This window comes from Tasmannia lanceolata, unplaced genomic scaffold, assembly GCF_043159265.1.
Source record: "Tasmannia lanceolata isolate RefF3 unplaced genomic scaffold, GAP_Taslan_0.1 ptg000003l, whole genome shotgun sequence".
Taxonomy (NCBI): Eukaryota; Viridiplantae; Streptophyta; class Magnoliopsida; order Canellales; family Winteraceae; genus Tasmannia; species Tasmannia lanceolata.
This window is the reverse complement of record NW_027518680.1, coordinates 6279354-6297453: the sequence shown is the minus strand read 5'-3', so window position 1 is coordinate 6297453 and position 18100 is coordinate 6279354. Positions and strand designations below refer to the sequence as shown.

Genomic DNA, 18100 nt, shown 5'->3' with positions numbered 1-18100 from the left:
AAATCATTTTCCATGGAAAAAATTTCTTCAAACAAAAATTTCATACATCAAAACAGCAGCTCAAGGGTACACCCTAAAATGCATTATCATCAAGGGACTATCAAGGTGGAAATAGCAACAATGCTATAGGGTGGCCCACTTCATCTTGATAGTAGTGTTTCATAAAAAAATGTGCTTCCCACAGGGCAATTTCTGAGGCCATTTGTCCGTAACTTTTGTCCTATTACTTTCCGTGAAAGTTCCAAACTTGTGGTCCGTTGGGAAATTCGAAAATTCAAAAGAAGCGCAGCATATAAGAAGCGAAGCCACGAGGGAAACGTCAGCTCTGGTGCGAAAGACAAATTTCTTTCTCGCCGACCTCTTTCAGAAACCCTAGCTTTCTCTTCTCTCTCTTCTACCTTTATCTTTTGCCCTCTTTCTCTTTCAAAAACCCTAGCTTTTTTTTTATTCGTGAAACAATAATTTTCATTCACGTGAACGAGGCTTGCAAGAAAACGCTGAAAACGCTAAAAGGTAGTAATCAGAGACGCGACAGGAACTTTCAGGCCTTTCTTTTCCAATAATCATCCAAGAGGGCTATTTGTTTTAAGGCGAGGTCCTCTGATTCTAGGGTTTTATAAAGTTTTGTTTGTTGAGTTTCTGCTAATCTAGGTTAAGGTGAGGTCTTCTGATTCTAGGGTTTTATGAAGTTCTGTTTGTTCTGTTTCTGTAAATCTAGGTTAAGGAGAGCTCGTCCGATCCTAGGGTTTTATGAAAATTTGTTTTTCTTCAAATCTAGGTAGTTGTGTTTTCTACTGATTGTGTATTTCCTTGGGTTTTGGTGTTGAAGTTTTTGTGAAGTTTGAAACAGGAATTAGCTTTTTAATCACGGTGATAATCTTTATGTGTTTGGTTCTCTGTTTGAAGATGATATTATCCTAAAAAGTTATGGACTTATGAGGATTCCAGACTATCCCTAGTGTCTGAATTGGAGACTTTGCTTCTTCTTCTCTTTTTTTTTCAAAAATTCTTTTTTCCTACATTTTTTTTTATAATTGAAGTTTTTGTGTAATTTGAATAAGTAAATGCACTGGAGCTTTGATCTTTCTAAGGGTCCCAGACACGGAAAAATTAATTTTTGGGGTGGAAATCTCAAAAACTTTGTAGATTAGGCCCCTTTTAATTGCTCTCTCTCTCTCTCTCTCTCTCTCTCTCTCTCTCATAATTCTTTCTTTGACCAAGAAGGACCATTCACGAGATTAATTGGCTTATTTTATTTTATTTTCTTCACAGGAAACTAGGATCAGAAGGTAATGGCTTGAGTAGTTTGGAAGGTTCGGGGGTATCTCGTATACATTAATGTGTTTCTCATTTCCAAAAATTTCAGTACTTCAAACTGTTCCAAATTGATTGAATTAGACTGAAATATACCCAAAAGGAAAAATTCCGAGAAGTTCGAAGTATATATAAGTTTTTTTGGGTATTCTTATGATTTTGATACTGTTTCGCTGAATGTAAACATTTGGTTTCAGCAGGTCATGTGTTCTGAAGATTTGTATGGACTTATCATAATAAGGTTATTTACTAATGCTTATAGAGATGTACTCCGTCAAGACCTTGCCCAAGGAAAAACCGGATTGACTCATTCAAGTCAATGATTTCTGTCTAGTTTTAATTGACTCGGGTGAGTCAAGTAAATTTGATTGACCCAGTAGAGTAATGAATTGGGTCGACTCGGGTGATCCGATGATTGACCTAGGGAGTTTTGACATGTTTAGAAAGTATACCTACAGAGTTTTAACATATTTAGAATGTATCATGATAAAAGTGAAGTCCTGACTCATGAAACAAAATGCTTTTTTGATATAGGCCAGAAGGGCAGATCATTTGAAGTTTAGGGGGAAGGAAATGGATGAACTTAAAGTGCCTCTTCTGCCAAGTTCAGAAAGCGTTGCAGTCACAGTCTCTCATCCATCTCACAAAAGCTCCAGGCAAACAAGGACAGTGATGTTTAAAATTGGAGGCATCAAATGTGCTTCTTGTACGGCATCCATTGAATCCGTGCTGGGAAAGAATAAAGGAATCAAAAGTATCACAATATCACCTCTTCAAGGACAGGCCGTAATTATATATGAACCAAAACTCATCAATGTAAGTTGGATTCCACATTTCTATCTTGATCCTTATAAATTGAACTGACATTCCCTTTTTAACTGGAAATGACACCAACACCTCGACATTAAGGGGACCATTCTTCCGTTTTATTTCTTTCTCGTGCAACCCTCCAAATTAAATCTGGGGACCTATTTCTATTTTTCATAACTGGATTTATCAAATAACCAAGAAATAACATCAGCTTGTATTTTTCTTTCAATAATTTGATTTCATCTATGCAGTTAATTGCAAGTTGAAACTTCCCTTCTTAGAGTGGGTATCTGGCTCTTTTCATGATAAAGTTTAAAACCTGACTTGTTCTTATCCATCTAAATTATATAGATCATGCTTTTTAAGGTTGATTTCATCTGTTTCCTTTGCGGTAGATATGCCTTCCAACTATGCGTATTCTGTGTTCGATGAGGGATGTAATATCCACCATTGACTGCTATGGATATAAAGTTGTTACTCTCCCCATTAACCAGCTTAGGTGTACTCTCCAATTTTGACAACCCCAAAATTTCCTTCACACAGTCGTTTCAAAACGTGTATGCATTTTTTTACCCTTCGTAGATAGCCTTCTGATCATATTGCCAAGGTCTACCAAATAGAAGATGGCAAGCATCCATCAAAACATCACACAGTAAGAGATTCTTATATGATTTTTCAATTGAAAACAAAATTAAACAATGTTTGTTGACCGTTACCTCATTTTTCCTTTTCAAAACCATGCTAACTTGTAAGAGATTGGATGCTGTAGACCATCTCTTCTGAAACCACATTCTCACAACTTTCACCATCGATAATAAGATTGCACTCCTATAGGTCATGGCTCTAAACTGCATTGTTTAGCCAACCCTGTTGTGAATATAGTTTCATTATGGGTGCCACATGCTGTTTCCTGTTCTGAGAAAATGTGCTTTGGCAGGTTTCTATTTATTGACCTTCCCTACTGTCATGTAAAAGTTTGTAGTTCATGCATGGGAATATTAGTTTTTAATTTCTTATAAACTATGGACAATTTTTCTAATTTTGGTAAACTAGTTGTTTCCAGTCTTTTAATGTTTATTTTTTCTCTTTGGTTTCTGTAAAGTTGCTATTCACATTTTAACCTTTTCTTCAGGCACAAACAATCAAAGATGCTATAGATAACTTAGGTTTCCAAGTTGATGACTTTCCTGAACAAGACATAGCTGTATGTCGGCTCCGAATTAAAGGCATGGCATGCACTAACTGTTCCGAGTCCATAGAACGTGCCCTTCTTACAGTTGACGGAGTGAAAAAAGCTGTGGTGGGCCTTGCCATTGAGGAAGCAAAGATCCACTTTGATCCAAACATCACTGACTCTGATCACCTAATCCAAGCCATCGAAGATGCAGGATTTGGTGCCGATCTGATCAGCTCCGGAGATGAAATGAACAAAGTGCATCTAAGACTCGAAGGCCTCAGTTCTCCTGAAGAAGCTATACTCATTCAGTCCTGCCTTGAGTCAACAGAGGGTGTCAATCATGTGGAAATGGATGTACCAGGAAATAAAGTAACCATTACATATGACCCAGATCTCACCGGTCCGAGGTCTCTGATACAATGTGTTCAGCAAGCTGGCGACAGCCCCAATTTTTATCATGCAAGCTTATACACACCACCGAGGCGAAGAGAAACGGAATGGCAACATGAGATTCAGGTGTATAGAAACCAATTCCTTTGGAGTTGCCTATTTTTGATACCGGTATTTCTCTTCTCAATGGTACTTCCCATGCTTCCTCCTTATGGGTATTGGTTGAATGATAAGATTTACAATATGCTTACAATTGGGATGCTATTGAGATGGGTCCTTTGCACACCAATACAGTTCATCATTGGCCGGAGGTATGACATTGGATATCTCATCGCTATTGTTAGTGTTGCAACTGTTTTCAGTGTTTTTTTTTGTTGTTACTATCAAAATGAGACTGATATACCTAATGCCCCTGCTTTTATAAAAAATGATATATTAATCTTTATAATATTCCCACTGATATGCTGCTGTCTAAAAATTTGGATGCCTTTAACTTTCTAGTGTCCCAAGCCACCCACAGAATTTTTTTTTACTAGAGAAGTTGTTTAGAGTTGAGAGGCTTAGTTGAGTTGAGTTGAGTTGAGAGAAGTTGTTTAGACAATTTTTGATTGGCTGTTGATTGATGGTTTCAAGTGACACCAGCTGGTTACAGGAACATTGCAATTAAGCAATGTTGTTCTTTACAATTTTAATTTTATCTAAATCTCAGTTAATTGAATTCACTTGAACAGAATCCTTTATTTATTGACAGCTAGTTATAACTGTTAATTGCCAAACACTTCTGTCAACTTGCATGCAGGCAATATATTTTACAGAACAATGATTTTGCAATTATACATATGTAATATGAGAAATGATAGAATGAAGGGCGCCCTTGCAAAAATCAACTACAAGGGTGCTCTTATTGGTTGGTTTCAGCAAAGTGCATTCAAAGAATATATATTAGTGTGGAGAGGCCATTATTTTTAGAGTAGTTTTGAGGATCTATTTATTAGTTCCAAAAATATGAAGTTCTGTTGACATTGATAAGTGGATGTTGATTCAGGTTTTATGTGGGATCTTACCATGCATTGAGACGTGGGTCTGCTAACATGGATGTTTTGGTTGCATTGGGAACGAACGCTGCCTATTTCTACTCTCTATATATTGTTATAAAAGCGGTGACTTCAGGTTCATTCGAAGGGCAGGATTTCTTTGAGACCAGTGCCATGTTGATATCCTTTATTCTTTTAGGAAAATATCTGGAGGTGGTGGCAAAGGGGAAGACATCCGATGCATTGGCAAAGCTCACAGATCTTGCTCCAGATACAGCTTTTCTGCTGAGTTTGGACGTGGATGGGAATGTTATTTCGGAGATGGAGATTAGCACTCAGCTGATACAAAGGAATGATGTAATCAAGATTGTTCCTGGTGCAAATGTTCCCGTTGATGGGGTTGTTATTAGGGGGCAGAGCCACGTAAATGAGAGCATGATCACAGGAGAGGCAAGGCCTGTTGCTAAAAGACCAGGAGACAAGGTGGTTTTTTTTTTTTCCTTTTGAAATGGTACACCAGGAGACAAGGCTTCATTTTTATTTATTCATTTTCCTTTTATGCAATTTGCACATTTAATCTACAAGCCAATAAATTCTGTATTTTTAATATATTCTAAATACAGGTTATTGGGGGAACGATGAACGAGAATGGATGTTTACTAGTTAAGGCCACTCATGTTGGTTCAGAGACTGCGTTGTCCCAGATAGTTCAGCTAGTGGAAGCTGCACAGCTTGCTAGAGCACCTGTTCAAAAAATAGCAGATCGAATCTCCAAGTTCTTTGTTCCCACAGTAAGTTCTTTGCTGTTTTTCCCCTTTCATTTTAATGTAATTGGATTATAATAAATGGTTTCAGTTTGAATAATATGTTGGCATCTTATGGAAAAGTGAGTTCCAGTTGTTTAAATCCAAAAGGGAAAAAAATAAAGAATTTCGGTTGTTCCATGAAAAAAAGCAAAGAACTAGGTGAAGAACAAACCATACAGGCAGTCATGTGAGGCTATACACTGAAGGTTTGTTGTGAAGGGGAATACAAAGGGAAAAAGATGAAAAAGAAACTTCTGCTTAGTTTGGTAGTTTTATTGAATAATAGTTGGGGATTTTATTTATTTTTTGTTTCTTTTTCCTGGTGAAGGTTGTATTTCATTTCAAGGACTTGATCAGATGGCTAAGATCACCTAATTGCCACCATTTTGGCAAGCCCAGACCATACAAGTGGTGGCCAACCACTCAACCAGGCCACCAGTTCAAAGGCTCTGATCATCATATATGTGTGCAATATATGCTTTGTGGTTGGCTGAGGCTTGAAAAAAACCGGGGGTGGAAGGCTTCTTGGAAAAGCGCATGTCAACTTATTTGTTACATCACAGTCTTATACAATTTATTCTGTCATTTTTTTGGTGCTCTCTACCTCCCCCCGCGCCCCTCCCCCCGCCCACACACACACAGTCTTATACAATTTATTCTGTCATTTTTTTGGTGCTCTCTTGTCGTCTGGATCCTCTTGTAGTTAAGGATACCAATTGTTGATCAAAATACGCCCCCCCCCCCCCCCCCCCCCCCCCCCCCCCCGCGCCCCCCCACACACACAGAGTCTTATACAATTTATTCTGTCATTTTTTTGGTGCTCTCTTGTCGTCTGGATCCTCTTGTAGTTAAGGATACCAATCGTTGATCCAAATACGCCCCCCCCCCCCCCCCCCCCCCCCAACAAACACACACACACACACATATTTTATTTATTACGAAAAGTTCATGAATGGATGTGTACGGAATAGAGAGATTCCATTTTATATTGCTATGGGATTGTGACATTTCTCTTATATTGCAGGTTGTTGTGGCAGCATTCTTTACGTGGCTGGGCTGGTTCATCCCTGGAGAAGTTGGCCTTTACCCCAAGAGTTGGATACCAAAGGCCATGGATGGGTTTGAACTAGCCCTGCAATTCGGCATCTCAGTATTGGTGGTTGCCTGCCCGTGTGCTCTGGGACTAGCAACCCCAACTGCAGTCATGGTCGCCACAGGAAAAGGTGCTTCTGAAGGTGTCCTGATTAAGGGTGGAAATGCACTTGAAAATGCACACAAGGCAAGTAAGGGACTGCTTGTTCTTCTTGGTAATTAATTGGAAAGAAGAACAAGCCATGACTAATTTGGACATAATTTCCTTGTTTTTAATTAGGAAATTGATGATGTTTTATTCTTGAGTTGGATTCTGAGCTCACCTTTTTCTTTGAAAATGCAGGTTAAAACTGTTGTTTTTGATAAGACTGGAACGTTGACCGTTGGAAAACCGGTGGTAGTTAGCACAATGCTCTTCTTCAATATTCCAATTCTGGAGTTCTGTGACATGGCTGCTGCCGCAGAGGTGGGCACCTAAACTAGGAGCCAGATTTATGTAAAATTAGGAAAAACAAATTCGGTATTTTACAAGATTTCGGTGGAAATTTTTAAAATTTTCGTGGAAAACTTGTATATTTCGGTGAAATTTCAGATTTATGTACTTTTGATGTCGGTCCCGGGGACAAAGGCTTAGTTGAGTTGAGTTGAATTGTCGTCGGTCCCGGCCGAAATCCCCGGTTTGCACGAAGTTATTGTGGTATCCTTGGAACATCTGTGCATGTGAGCATTCTGTATGGCTGTTAATGTGTGTGCTGCCATCCAAATTTATGGCCTGAATGTTATGAGCCATATAGACTAACTGCTCAGGCACAACTCTGTGTGCAGATGCATGTATTCGTGTGGGTGCCCTCACGGCACCAATTGACAGGCATATGTGTTTTAAAGGGTAGCTTGTAATTTTCTTGTATTTTTTTTGAGTGAATTCTGCTAAAGCTTCCTCATTTTATTGGCAGGCCAACAGTGAACATCCTCTAGCAAAGGCTGTAGTGAAGCACGTGAAGAAGCTACGCCAGCAGTATGGTTCCTTCACCACCCACGTGACAGAAGCCAAGGACTTTGAGGTTCATCCAGGAGCCGGGGTGCGTGGAAATGTTGGTGGCAAAGTAGTTTTGGTAGGGAACAAGAGGCTCATGCTAGCTTGCAAAGTCCCTGTAAGCACTGAGGTCGAAGACTATGTGTCAGATAGTGAACAGCTAGCTCGCACATGTGTGTTGGTTGCCATTGATGGGAGAATAGCTGGAGCTTTTGCCGTGACAGATCCTTTGAAGCCAGAAGCAGAGCGCGTGGTTTCTTTCCTCCGGTCAATGAGCATTTCGAGCATTATGGTGACTGGTGATAACTGGGCCACAGCAACCGCCATAGCCAGGGAGGTTGGAATCACCACAGTTTTTGCCGAGACGGATCCGATAGGAAAAGCTGAGAAAGTTAAAGAGTTGCAGGTAAACATAACAATAGTAACCAAGTTTGCAGCCACCCTAGAATCCTTACTAACCCCAAAGTGGTTCAAGCTAAACAATTAGGCTACATTTGGATTCCCACGAGATTTAGATTTGGATTTCTCACATTTGGCAGTTGTGAGATTTGGATCTGGATCAAATCCTTAAATTTTCAAGTCAGCTATAACAGTGAAAAAAGATCTGATTTTCAAATCTGTTCTGCAAGACATTATTTGGAAATCCATATTTGTGGCAATTACTTTCACCCTCGCTGCTCCTCGACCGTGCTGCAGCAGCAAGACGTCCCTCCCTCCCTCAAGACATTATTTGGAAATCCATATTTGTGGCAATTACTTTCACCCTCGCTGCTCCTCGACTGTGCTGCAGCAGCAAGACGTCTCTCTCTCTCTCTCTCTCTCTCTCTCTCTCTCTCTCTCTCTCTCTCTCTCTCTCTCTCTCTCTCTCTCTCTCTCGTAAAACTTGAGCATGAAGATGATTGATGTATTATGTATCCAAAACTCAAATCCAAATCCAAATACAAAAACATGAGGTATCCAAACGTAGCCTTAGGATATTTATTTCATGGGATTTGCTAGGGACCATCACAGAAGGCATTTCGCGGACTTGCAAGAGAGCAGCCGCCTTAGATGAATTAAATGAATAAGACAATCTGTTGAAAAGTGAGCCTACGTGGCTTCTCCCTCGTGCAACAGCCAGTCCGCGAAATGCCTTCTGCGATGGTCCCTAGCAAATCCCTTATTTCATTTCTCTCTTAATCCTAGGGAGCCTCACTAACCCCAAAGTGGTTCAAGCTAAACAATTAGTTTATTTATTTCATTTCTCTCTTAATTCCACTGAGTATAACCAAACTGTAGTTATGCAGTGTTGGTTAATGGGTCTTTTTCGTAGGTGGTTAGTTTAGCTTGTTCAGATTTAACCACCCACAGCATGCTAACTGAATTAATACATTCCAATCACCAAATTGCTACATTACTCTATTTTAAACCGAAGCAAGTCTTTAATTTTCAAAAAAAAAAAAAAAAAAACTATTTTATGATTAGTTTTTCAGTTACAATATGTTAGTTAGTAGTGTCCCAACAATATGCTCTTACATGTAATGCAGATGAAAGGGGTGATTGTTGCAATGGTGGGCGATGGAATCAATGACTCACCAGCCCTGGTCGCGGCCGATGTAGGCATGGCGATTGGTGCAGGAACCGATGTCGCGATCGAAGCCGCCGACATTGTTCTAATCAAGAGCAATTTGGAAGATGTCATAACAGCCATTGATCTCTCAAGAAAGACTCTCTCAAGGATAAGGCTCAACTACGTGTGGGCCCTGGGCTACAATGTTCTTGGCATGCCAATCGCGGCCGGGATCTTGTTCCCATTTACAGGGATTCGCTTACCACCTTGGCTTGCTGGGGCTTGCATGGCAGCATCGTCGCTCAGCGTTGTCTGCTCCTCCCTCCTATTGCAATCGTATAAAAAACCGTTCCACGTCCAAGACACTCGAGCGCCAGTTGATTACTCTAATTCTGTGTGACCTGTTGGGTCTTCATTAGTTTGAAGTTGGTTGTCATCAGATATGTATGGTTTTCCTTTATGTGTGGCTGGTAATTTGCTAACTGTAAGAAAACCAAGGTACTAATGCGATAAAAGGAAGGATTAGGTGTATAGCTTATACACCTAATCTTAAAATTTTCTTGTCATCAAGTACATATGCTTTTCCTTTATGTGTGGCTGTTAAATTGCTAACTGTAAGAAAACCAAGGTACTAATGCATTAAAAGGAAGGATCAGGTGTATAGCTTATAGACCTAGTCTTAAAATTTTCTCGTCATCAAGTTCATATGCTTTTCCTTTATATGTGGCTGGTATTTTGCTAACTGTAAGAAAACAAAGGTACTAATGTGATAAAAGGAAGGATTAGCTGTATAGCTTCTACAACCTAATCTTTGATTAATGTGTTTTACTTTACCTCATATATTATTGGTTTGTTTGGAAACTGGATAGAAATCCTGGGATTGACTATCCTTCTTGGATAGGTTTATCTTGAAATGATCTTGTCTACTGTTCACCAATTTTATCTAAGAACAAAGGTTGACGTCAACATAGTATAGCAAGTCTACCTAAGGATTAATAAACCCCGGAGATGAAAGCACTGATGCAATTAAGAAGAATGATCAGGATTATAGCAGATTGACAGAGCATTTGGTGTATACATTGTGCGCCCGTATCTGATCACAATCTTACAGAGGGCGATCCACCGTCTGCTCTAGGTACAAACCTTCCTAAATGGGTCCCTTACCTATCGATCATGGTCCTCATTCATCACCCATGTCTGATCTGATGGTGGTGGTTAATAGCTTATACACAGAACCGTCACTGTATATGCTATACACTGGATTGTTCTTTGAAAGTTAAAAAATTTCCACTAGTGGGTCAATATCTCTAAGATAGAGACCTGGGTTTGGTAGCTCTGGCCACTAGCTGGGAATAAAGGGGTTGAACTTTGGACCAAGTCTACCTACCTGTGAAATTTCAAGTTCTATTTGTAAGAGCATTCATAATGTCTGACTATTGATGACAAGTTCAACTTGAGAAAATAACCACTCATATCTTTGTGCTTCTCTACCAAACAATCCAGTCACTTTCTCTTTGAAATACTGAAAGAGCTCTTTCCAAAGAGATGAGATATTGCCCCATTCATTTTCTGTTGTCACCCTCTCTATGCTTTTGATACGTTTTCAAGAAAAAGACGGGCATTACCATAAAATAAATGGGTGTCACTCTCTCTAGTCGATTAATCATTTTTTTTTTATGGGAAGTGATAAATTCGCTCCCTTTTCTTCCTTGGGCCAGCCCACTCTAGTGTATTTGTTGTTTTATACTACCCTTTTACACTACAAGCGGGTGGCCCATGTAAGAAAAAAGGGGCGAATATATCATTTACCTTTTAAATTAGGCAAGCAGTCATTCTTTATGAATTTCTCCATCCCCTTCAGAGATGGACGTTGTAGAAAATCCCGTGTATAAGTAACTAAATAATAAAAAGAGTAATGATAAATTCGCACTCCCTGTAGGATGATTCGCTCCCTTTAACCTGAGTTGACGTCAAAAAGAGTACAGGGGGTGCGAATTTATAATCCTCCATGATATATTTGCCCCTTTTCTTCCATCGGCCACTTACGATAAAAACACTAGATGGGGGTGGCCTGGAGAAGAATAAGGAGCAAAAATATCGCTTCCCTTCTTGAAACTGTTACTCAGACTCATGATATAAAACTTATTAAAGCATGTTAGGTACTGATATCCGCGCGGCCATTTTTTGATAACGGGTCTCTCTCTCTCTCTCTCTCTCTCTCTCTCTCTCTCTAAGGTTGGCCTTTTTTTATTTTCTTGAATCTCATGTAATTTGATCATGTTATGTTTATAATAGTTGGTTTTGGATTGATCGAGCTGAGTAGAGATTGAGTTTCTCTTCTCGAGATTTTTTTTCTCTGGAATGAGTGGATTTTATGTTTTTTTTTTATAATTCAGCTTTACATGGTTTAGCTGTTCTAGGGTTCTGGGAACCCTAAAGTTGTAAATTGTGGAAAATTTGGAGAGAGAACAGTAGGATTTGGTTAGGGTTTTTATTTATTTATTGGGTTATTGTCTAGGGTTTCTAGACGATTCTTCTAATGATGAATCGTGCTAGGGCTTCTTGAAATTGTAGGGTCAGCTTTTAAGTTTCTTGATTGGTGGAAGAGTTCGAAGCTTCTGAAGGTTGAATTTCGTTAGTTTTTTTGGAGTTAGGGTTAAGGTGGGTTAGGGTTTTTGATGTTAGGGTTAAGGTCGAATGGATCGAAAAGCTTCTGAAGGTTGAATTTCATTAGGGTTTTTGGTGTTAGGGTTTAAGGTGGAATGAATTGATGTGATATTGTCGTTGACTGGGAAATTTGAACTGGGAATAATGGATAATTCTGTTATGGGGGGCGGGATTTTGTCCGGTCGGGGGGCTGGGATTTTAGAGCTGGAACCCTCTATTCATAGACACCAACATCACCATCTAGCACAAATGCCATTTCCACGTCACCATCACACACCGACAATGGGCGCCATGACATCTCTCGAGAATGATCATTCGAAGGGTATTCCCATGAATTGTGTTAGAGGGAAGGGCCTTATTGCTCCTAATGCTAGTAACAACACTAGCGAAGAAGATGAGCCTAGTTTCACTGATGGTAATGATGTGAATTTTAATTGGGGAAAGGGAAAAAAGGGTTCTCCTTGGCAAAGGATGAAGTGGACAGATAACATCGTTCGGCTTCTCATAACCGTGGTTTCATACGTTGAGGAGGATTGTATACCCGAAAGCGTTGATGGGCCGAAGAGGAAGTCTGGGGTTTTGCAGAAGAAGGGGAAGTGGAAAACCGTTTCGAGGATCATGATGGAGAGAGGTCACTCTGTTTCTCCTCAACAGTGTGAAGATAAGTTCAATGACTTGAACAAGAGGTACAAGCGGCTGAATGAAATTTTGGGGAGGGGGACGACTTGTAGAGTTGTTGAGAACCCTCTTCTCTTGGACTCCATGTCTGACCTTACACCGAAGCTCAAGGACGATGTTAGAAAGATCTTGAGCTCAAAACACTTATTTTACAAGGAAATGTGTGCTTACCACAATGGGCAAAGGATACCCAATGTTCATGATCTTGAGTTACACAGTTATTCCGTGCCCATTGTGAGGTGTTCGGAAGATGGTAATGCATTTGAGGAGGAAGTTGACGAGGAAAATGAGGAATGTGATGATGATGTAGACAATGAAGATGATGCCAATGGGTATGGAAATGTTGAGAGAGTCGTTGATTTTGGGAAAAAGAAGGTGAGTGAAGAGGATGGTAGTTTTTGGTCACAATCTGGTGTTCACGATGGTTTCGGAGATGAAATAAATGGGGTGCTTCAAGATACCACAAAGTCACCTTTGGAGCAGCGGGAATGGATTAGGAGTCGAATATTGCAACTTCAAGAGCAGGGACTTAGCATTCAGACTCAAGCTTTTGAGCTGGAAAAACGCCGGTTTAAGTGGCAGAGATTCTGCAGCAAGAAAGATAGGGAACTTGAGAGGTTGAGATTGGAGAATGAAAGGCTGAAATTAGAGAATGAGCGGATGGCGTTGCAATTGAAGCACAACGAATTGGAGATTGATTTCAAGAGGTCTGAACCATTGATGAACGCTGTTGCTGTTGGAATGGATAGACTGCAAGGAAGAGATCAAATCGATTTGGGCAGTGTTCAGTAGCTCCATCAACCGGTGATGTGGATGGTCTCACTCCTAGGAGGATAAATGTCACCTGTCTAACCCTTCAAAGTATTCAAATGCACTAACTTTAAGGCAGTTTGAGGCTTCTAGATTTCCCTGGACACCAATGTTCCATGCCCACTTTTGTTGCTGAGTGTTGTGTTCTCACTTGAAGAGGTAACTCTTATTAACTATGTATTACTTTTTGTTGACAATGTAAAAGTGGTCCGTTCTTGTAATACTGTGCTTGATGTTTTGAGGTAGCTCTTTTGTTGCCAATGTGAAAGTGGTGCATTCTGTACCACATTGCAGTTGGGGCAAGTGATTTTGCAGTGGCTCAACTTTGTGTTTGTATGCTCTGTTGTTTTTTGATTTGCAGTTCAAAAGAGAACCATGACTTCAGTATTTCAGATCTATTACTAAAGCATCTGGGCTGAAAGATTATGCAGTGTCTCGGGTATTGTCTTTTGTGTAGCTTCAGGCATGTTAACCGAGACAAATAATTTTCTTTTGTGTTTGCACTGACTTTTTATAGTGGATTGTAGTGTTTGCACTGACTTTTTATAGTGGATTGTAGTCTGGATGTGTGGAAGACATTGACTTGCAATTGCATGGATGCCATTTTTTTTGTTATAATTTCTTCCTGGACAACATAGGTTGTCCACACCAGTGTTTAAAAATGCGGATGCGTCGGGGAATGCGGCCGAAGAAAATCCTAGTTGACGCTGCACGACGTGGTTGAGTACTCGGTTGACGCGGTTATAATTTGGAAGAGTTGAAGGAGTTTTTACTGACTCTTAGGGCAAAACGAAGAACACAGCCAAGGTAAAAGGGAGTCGACTCGGGGAAGTTGATGCGGACGCGGGGGAGTTTTAAAACTATGGGCCACACGTAGTTCTTTAAGACTTTCAGCTGGACTTGTTCTTCTGCCAAGATTCTTCTTGCACTTCTTGCACAGAAGTGCTTAACCAAAAGTATTATTGCTGTTTGCATGCTTATACCTGGAATTTGTGGTTGGTGTTCCTTTCCCAAATTTCAGCAGCCTGTAATATGGCTAAGATAATAAACCTGTGGTTTAAAAACTCATCATTCATCGACTTGACTGCGTTGATTTACCTTGCCGTGTTCCTCCGATCCCGTGTTTTGCCCTTCCAAGTCAATCTAAATTCGTCTTGCCTGAGTTATGTATGACCACATCAATCATTGACTTGCCCGACTCGACTCTTTTACCTTTGCTGAGTTCTTTTACGAGCCCGAGTTTTAAAACATTGGATGAACCATTTTTTTCCTTAACTTAGTAAAGCTAGGAAATAATTGTCAACTGTTCATGTAGAAAGTAAGGAGAGCATAAACAAAACAACAAAGAGCAACAATAGGTTTTCTTCATCAATTTGGAAACTGTCACTAACTAAACCTGTTTCTTTATCAACTCAACAAAGCCTTTGTCCCAAACTAGTTGGGGTCGGCTGAATGAATCCTTTAGAAAAAATTCATAAAGAAGGTAAAAGGAATCTACCCGGCTCTAATCCTAGTTCTAGTTGGGTTCTTCTACGTGGATCATTTTCTTCCATTCTATCCTATCCAAGGTCATGTTCTTTGTTATGTTCCTAGCTATTAAGTCTTTCTTCACTGTTTCTACTCAAGTTGTTTTCTGTCTGCCCCTACCTCTTTTTACTCTATTAATTTGGCACGAGTCGCCTCTTCTCACCGGAGCATCCAAGGGCCTACTTTGGATATGTCCAAACCATCTTAAGTGGTGCTCTCTCATCTTCTCCTCAATTGGGGCCACCCTCACCTTTTTACGAATGTCTTTATTTTTAATTCTATCTAAGCTTGTGTGGCCGCACATCCATTTAAGCATTTGCATCTCCGCTACACTCATCTTATGCACATGCTGCTTCTTGGTGGCCCAACATTCTGAGCCGTACAACATGGCTGGCCTCACAGTTGTCTTATAAAACTTTCCCTTCAACTTGGTAGGGATTTTACGGTCGCACATAACTCCTGAGACAAGCTTCCACTTCAACCAACCTGCTGTTATTCTATGGTTAACATCATCTTCAACCTCTCCTTCCTTATGTAGAATTGAACAAAGATAGCAAAAGATATCTCTCTTAGGTATTTCCTATCCAGTCATATTTACTACATCTCCGTCCCGCCTCCTTACATTACTAAAGTTGCATTCCATATCCTGTTTCTCCATCAATTAGGTTTTATTTTGAGTTCTGACAACATGGATACAAAGTAAAAATCAAGCAATGGAAAGTAAAAAAAAAAACCCCAATCGGGCATGCTCCACACTCGAACGTACTAAACAGTCCATGCAACTATTAGCCGACCTCTCGACATGATGGAAGAGAACCAAGGATCTATCAATCTTTCCCTAGATCTTCTCAACGAAATTCACGAACCTCCAAGGATAGGGACTTGTCCCCTGAAACCACCTAATGGCGTAAAGGGAGTCCTATTCTACTATTAACCTCGTCAAGTCGTCTATCTCTACAAATCTCTTCCCCTGCAGAACCGTTCTAATCTTTACTTAATTGGAGTCCTTGATCCCAATTGGACCAAAGAAAGACCACCGAGTATTCCCAAACTCATCTCCCCCCCCCATGCCAGCCGACATTGGATTCCCAATACTTGAGCCGTCAAAATTAAGCTTTACCAGAGGTTGGGGGAGGGGCGAGGCTCTCCCTTCTCTAAATCTCTCTCCAACAATGCCTGTGATCCATGGAGGAGGCGAAATATTCATCTTTTAAAAATGATTAATATATATTTCAGAATCCACAAATCATATTTTTTTCAGAATTCGTCAGCTTTGATGCTCCATAATCGTCTGTTTTTAACATTTGTACATGTACCCATAAGTTCTGATGAATCAATTTGTTGCAGATCAACTGAAAGGCGAATTCTCATGTTATGTTGGAAGGCAATGTGCTCTTCTTTTTTATGCCCACCAGCTTTTTTTTTATTAAAAGCTGCTAAACAGGTGGACCCACATTAATCTACAGCGCGAAGTTCAAGTTTTGCCCTACCAAGTCAGTCAAAACTTCTTGACTTGCCCCAATTAATGAAAAATTGACTGTGTTAATCCAGTTAATTCTTTGTTAACTGAGTTATTGCCCTGACTTGCCCCAATTAATGAAAAATTGACTTTCTTAATCCAGTTAATTCTTTGTTAACTGAGTTATTGCCCGAGTGCGAGTTTTTAAACAGTGGTTTTGATCATTCGCTTATCGTGGTTAAACATTGAAATGGTTATCATGGGCCCACCACCTACATGAGTTGTCAAATCGGTGGAATCAGTGGGCCCATCACACGCTTAACCGAATGTGGGTCTTGTTGGATATATTCTTTGGGGTCAAGTAGATTAGTTCAACAAAACTAGTGATACAGCTTATAATTGAAATGAAAGTATCAAATTACCTTTGATGGTCTTGTAAGGAACTCGCAAATATGTACGCAAAGATCAAAGCAAATATGTAAGAAATTTAAAAGAGTTTAGTGGTAGAGGCACGTTACGGATTAACGATACCCTTAAGATAAATTATCGCCCCCACCACGAACAGTATGCAATCGGGTTCTCTTGCGACCTATCTCCAGGATACAACACCACTATACTTGTCTTTGACGGTGCGCACGGCTGCACGCACCGGCTCGGACCTTGCGAACAACGGTTAATGTCGAACAATTTGCCCAAAAATCAACCAAATCTTGGAAAAGCTTAAAAGCTTGAAACATGTAGCAATACAATACACTTTTTGAAAGAGTGAACAGTAGGAATAGAAGAGACTTTTCTTGTGTGAGTTCTTGCAACGAGAGGAAGAGGATCGTTCTTGTATACACTATAGAGGTGTATATATTCCCAATCCGCAACGTCTCTTTTTTCCAAGCACAAAATGTTTTTGCAAAAGGTCATTAAAACACTAAAGAATGAATTAAAGCCTCATAAACAAATAAGAAATGAAACGGTAAATATCATAAAAGTGTTAAACGGTTGAAATTTGATTCACCAAAATCAAAAAGCCTTTCAAGGCATTAAATGCTTAAAATATGTAACAGGTCTCTTATCATCAGTCTGAATTGGGAAATTGTGATTAAATACCAGTGAATAATACACTGCAGGCCCATCAGATCAATTGTGAAATTCTAACAGGTGTGTGAGTATCAAAACAAGGGCTGTTCCAACTCTAATGAGGCTGCCATCCACGTGGGTGGCAATCCAGGGCTTATCTTATCCTTGGATAGGCTTGCTTTTCCTGTTCACATCAAAAACAGCCCCAACGGGTATAGGATAGAGTATACAAGCAGGCTAGGGTGTGAAGTGATCGAGACCATTGATCTGATGGGCGATCACAGGGAGATCTAGTGGGTCCTGGCCCAATGAGAATCAATGGCTTAGACACATTAATGGACGGCCAATTTCATTGATCCCGATCAAGGGGCTAAAATCATCGGATGAGAGAATCTGAGGGCAATATTTTGGACTTGTGATAACCGACAATATTGACAAATAGGCTCTAGAACTACCTATGAATCTACGATGAGACCCACCAATTGAACTATGAACTACATATGATTAGATCAGAGAATTTTGAGTTTTGGGCTGCTGCTCATTTTCTCAACAGTCCATTTGCAAACTAAAATTTAAAATCTGATTTAAGTTCGAATTTCAGGATGCCATATGTGGTGAGAACCACCAGATGAACTGTCTAGATCATGCTCAAGTCATGTTGGTGGGCCCAGAGATTGCCTCTC

General features: G+C 40.0%; 2 protein-coding genes across 7 annotated transcripts; both read left to right on the top strand.

Moving 5' to 3' along the window:
* The first annotated feature begins 307 nt into the window (after positions 1-307).
* LOC143849439 (copper-transporting ATPase HMA4-like) lies at positions 308-9775 on the top strand. 6 transcript variants are annotated; one of them, XM_077358453.1, is made up of 10 exons: positions 308-513; positions 1273-1289; positions 1849-2130; positions 3257-4002; positions 4737-5208; positions 5349-5516; positions 6556-6810; positions 6967-7089; positions 7577-8062; positions 9183-9775. In XM_077358453.1, exons 3-10 carry the CDS (start codon positions 1888-1890, stop codon positions 9603-9605), a joined length of 2916 nt encoding a protein of 971 aa, XP_077214568.1. In that variant the 5' UTR covers positions 308-513; positions 1273-1289; positions 1849-1887; the 3' UTR covers positions 9606-9775. The 6 variants fall into 6 exon arrangements, with proteins under 6 accessions (XP_077214568.1, XP_077214560.1, XP_077214575.1 ...); XM_077358445.1 differs by lacking the exon at positions 1273-1289; XM_077358460.1 differs by lacking the exons at positions 308-513; positions 1273-1289 and adding an exon at positions 520-657.
* Positions 9776-11378: 1603 nt separating this feature from the next.
* On the top strand, positions 11379-13863 carry LOC143849432 (uncharacterized). The gene is made up of 2 exons (XM_077358436.1): positions 11379-13519; positions 13722-13863. Exon 1 carries the CDS (start codon positions 12017-12019, stop codon positions 13340-13342), a length of 1326 nt encoding a protein of 441 aa, XP_077214551.1. The 5' UTR covers positions 11379-12016; the 3' UTR covers positions 13343-13519; positions 13722-13863.
* Positions 13864-18100: the final 4237 nt, after the last annotated feature.

Excerpts from the sequence above, each read along its gene's own strand:
- LOC143849432 (XM_077358436.1), top strand. The coding sequence starts at position 12,017 with ATGGATAATTCTGTTATGGGGGGCGGGATTTTGTCCGGTCGGGGGGCT.
- LOC143849439 (XM_077358445.1), top strand. The coding sequence starts at position 1,888 with ATGGATGAACTTAAAGTGCCTCTTCTGCCAAGTTCAGAAAGCGTTGCA. Across the intron at positions 5,517-6,555 it reads CCAAGTTCTTTGTTCCCACA|GTTGTTGTGGCAGCATTCTT; the intron begins GTAAGTTCTTTG and ends CTTATATTGCAG. Across the intron at positions 8,063-9,182 it reads AGAAAGTTAAAGAGTTGCAG|ATGAAAGGGGTGATTGTTGC; the intron begins GTAAACATAACA and ends CATGTAATGCAG.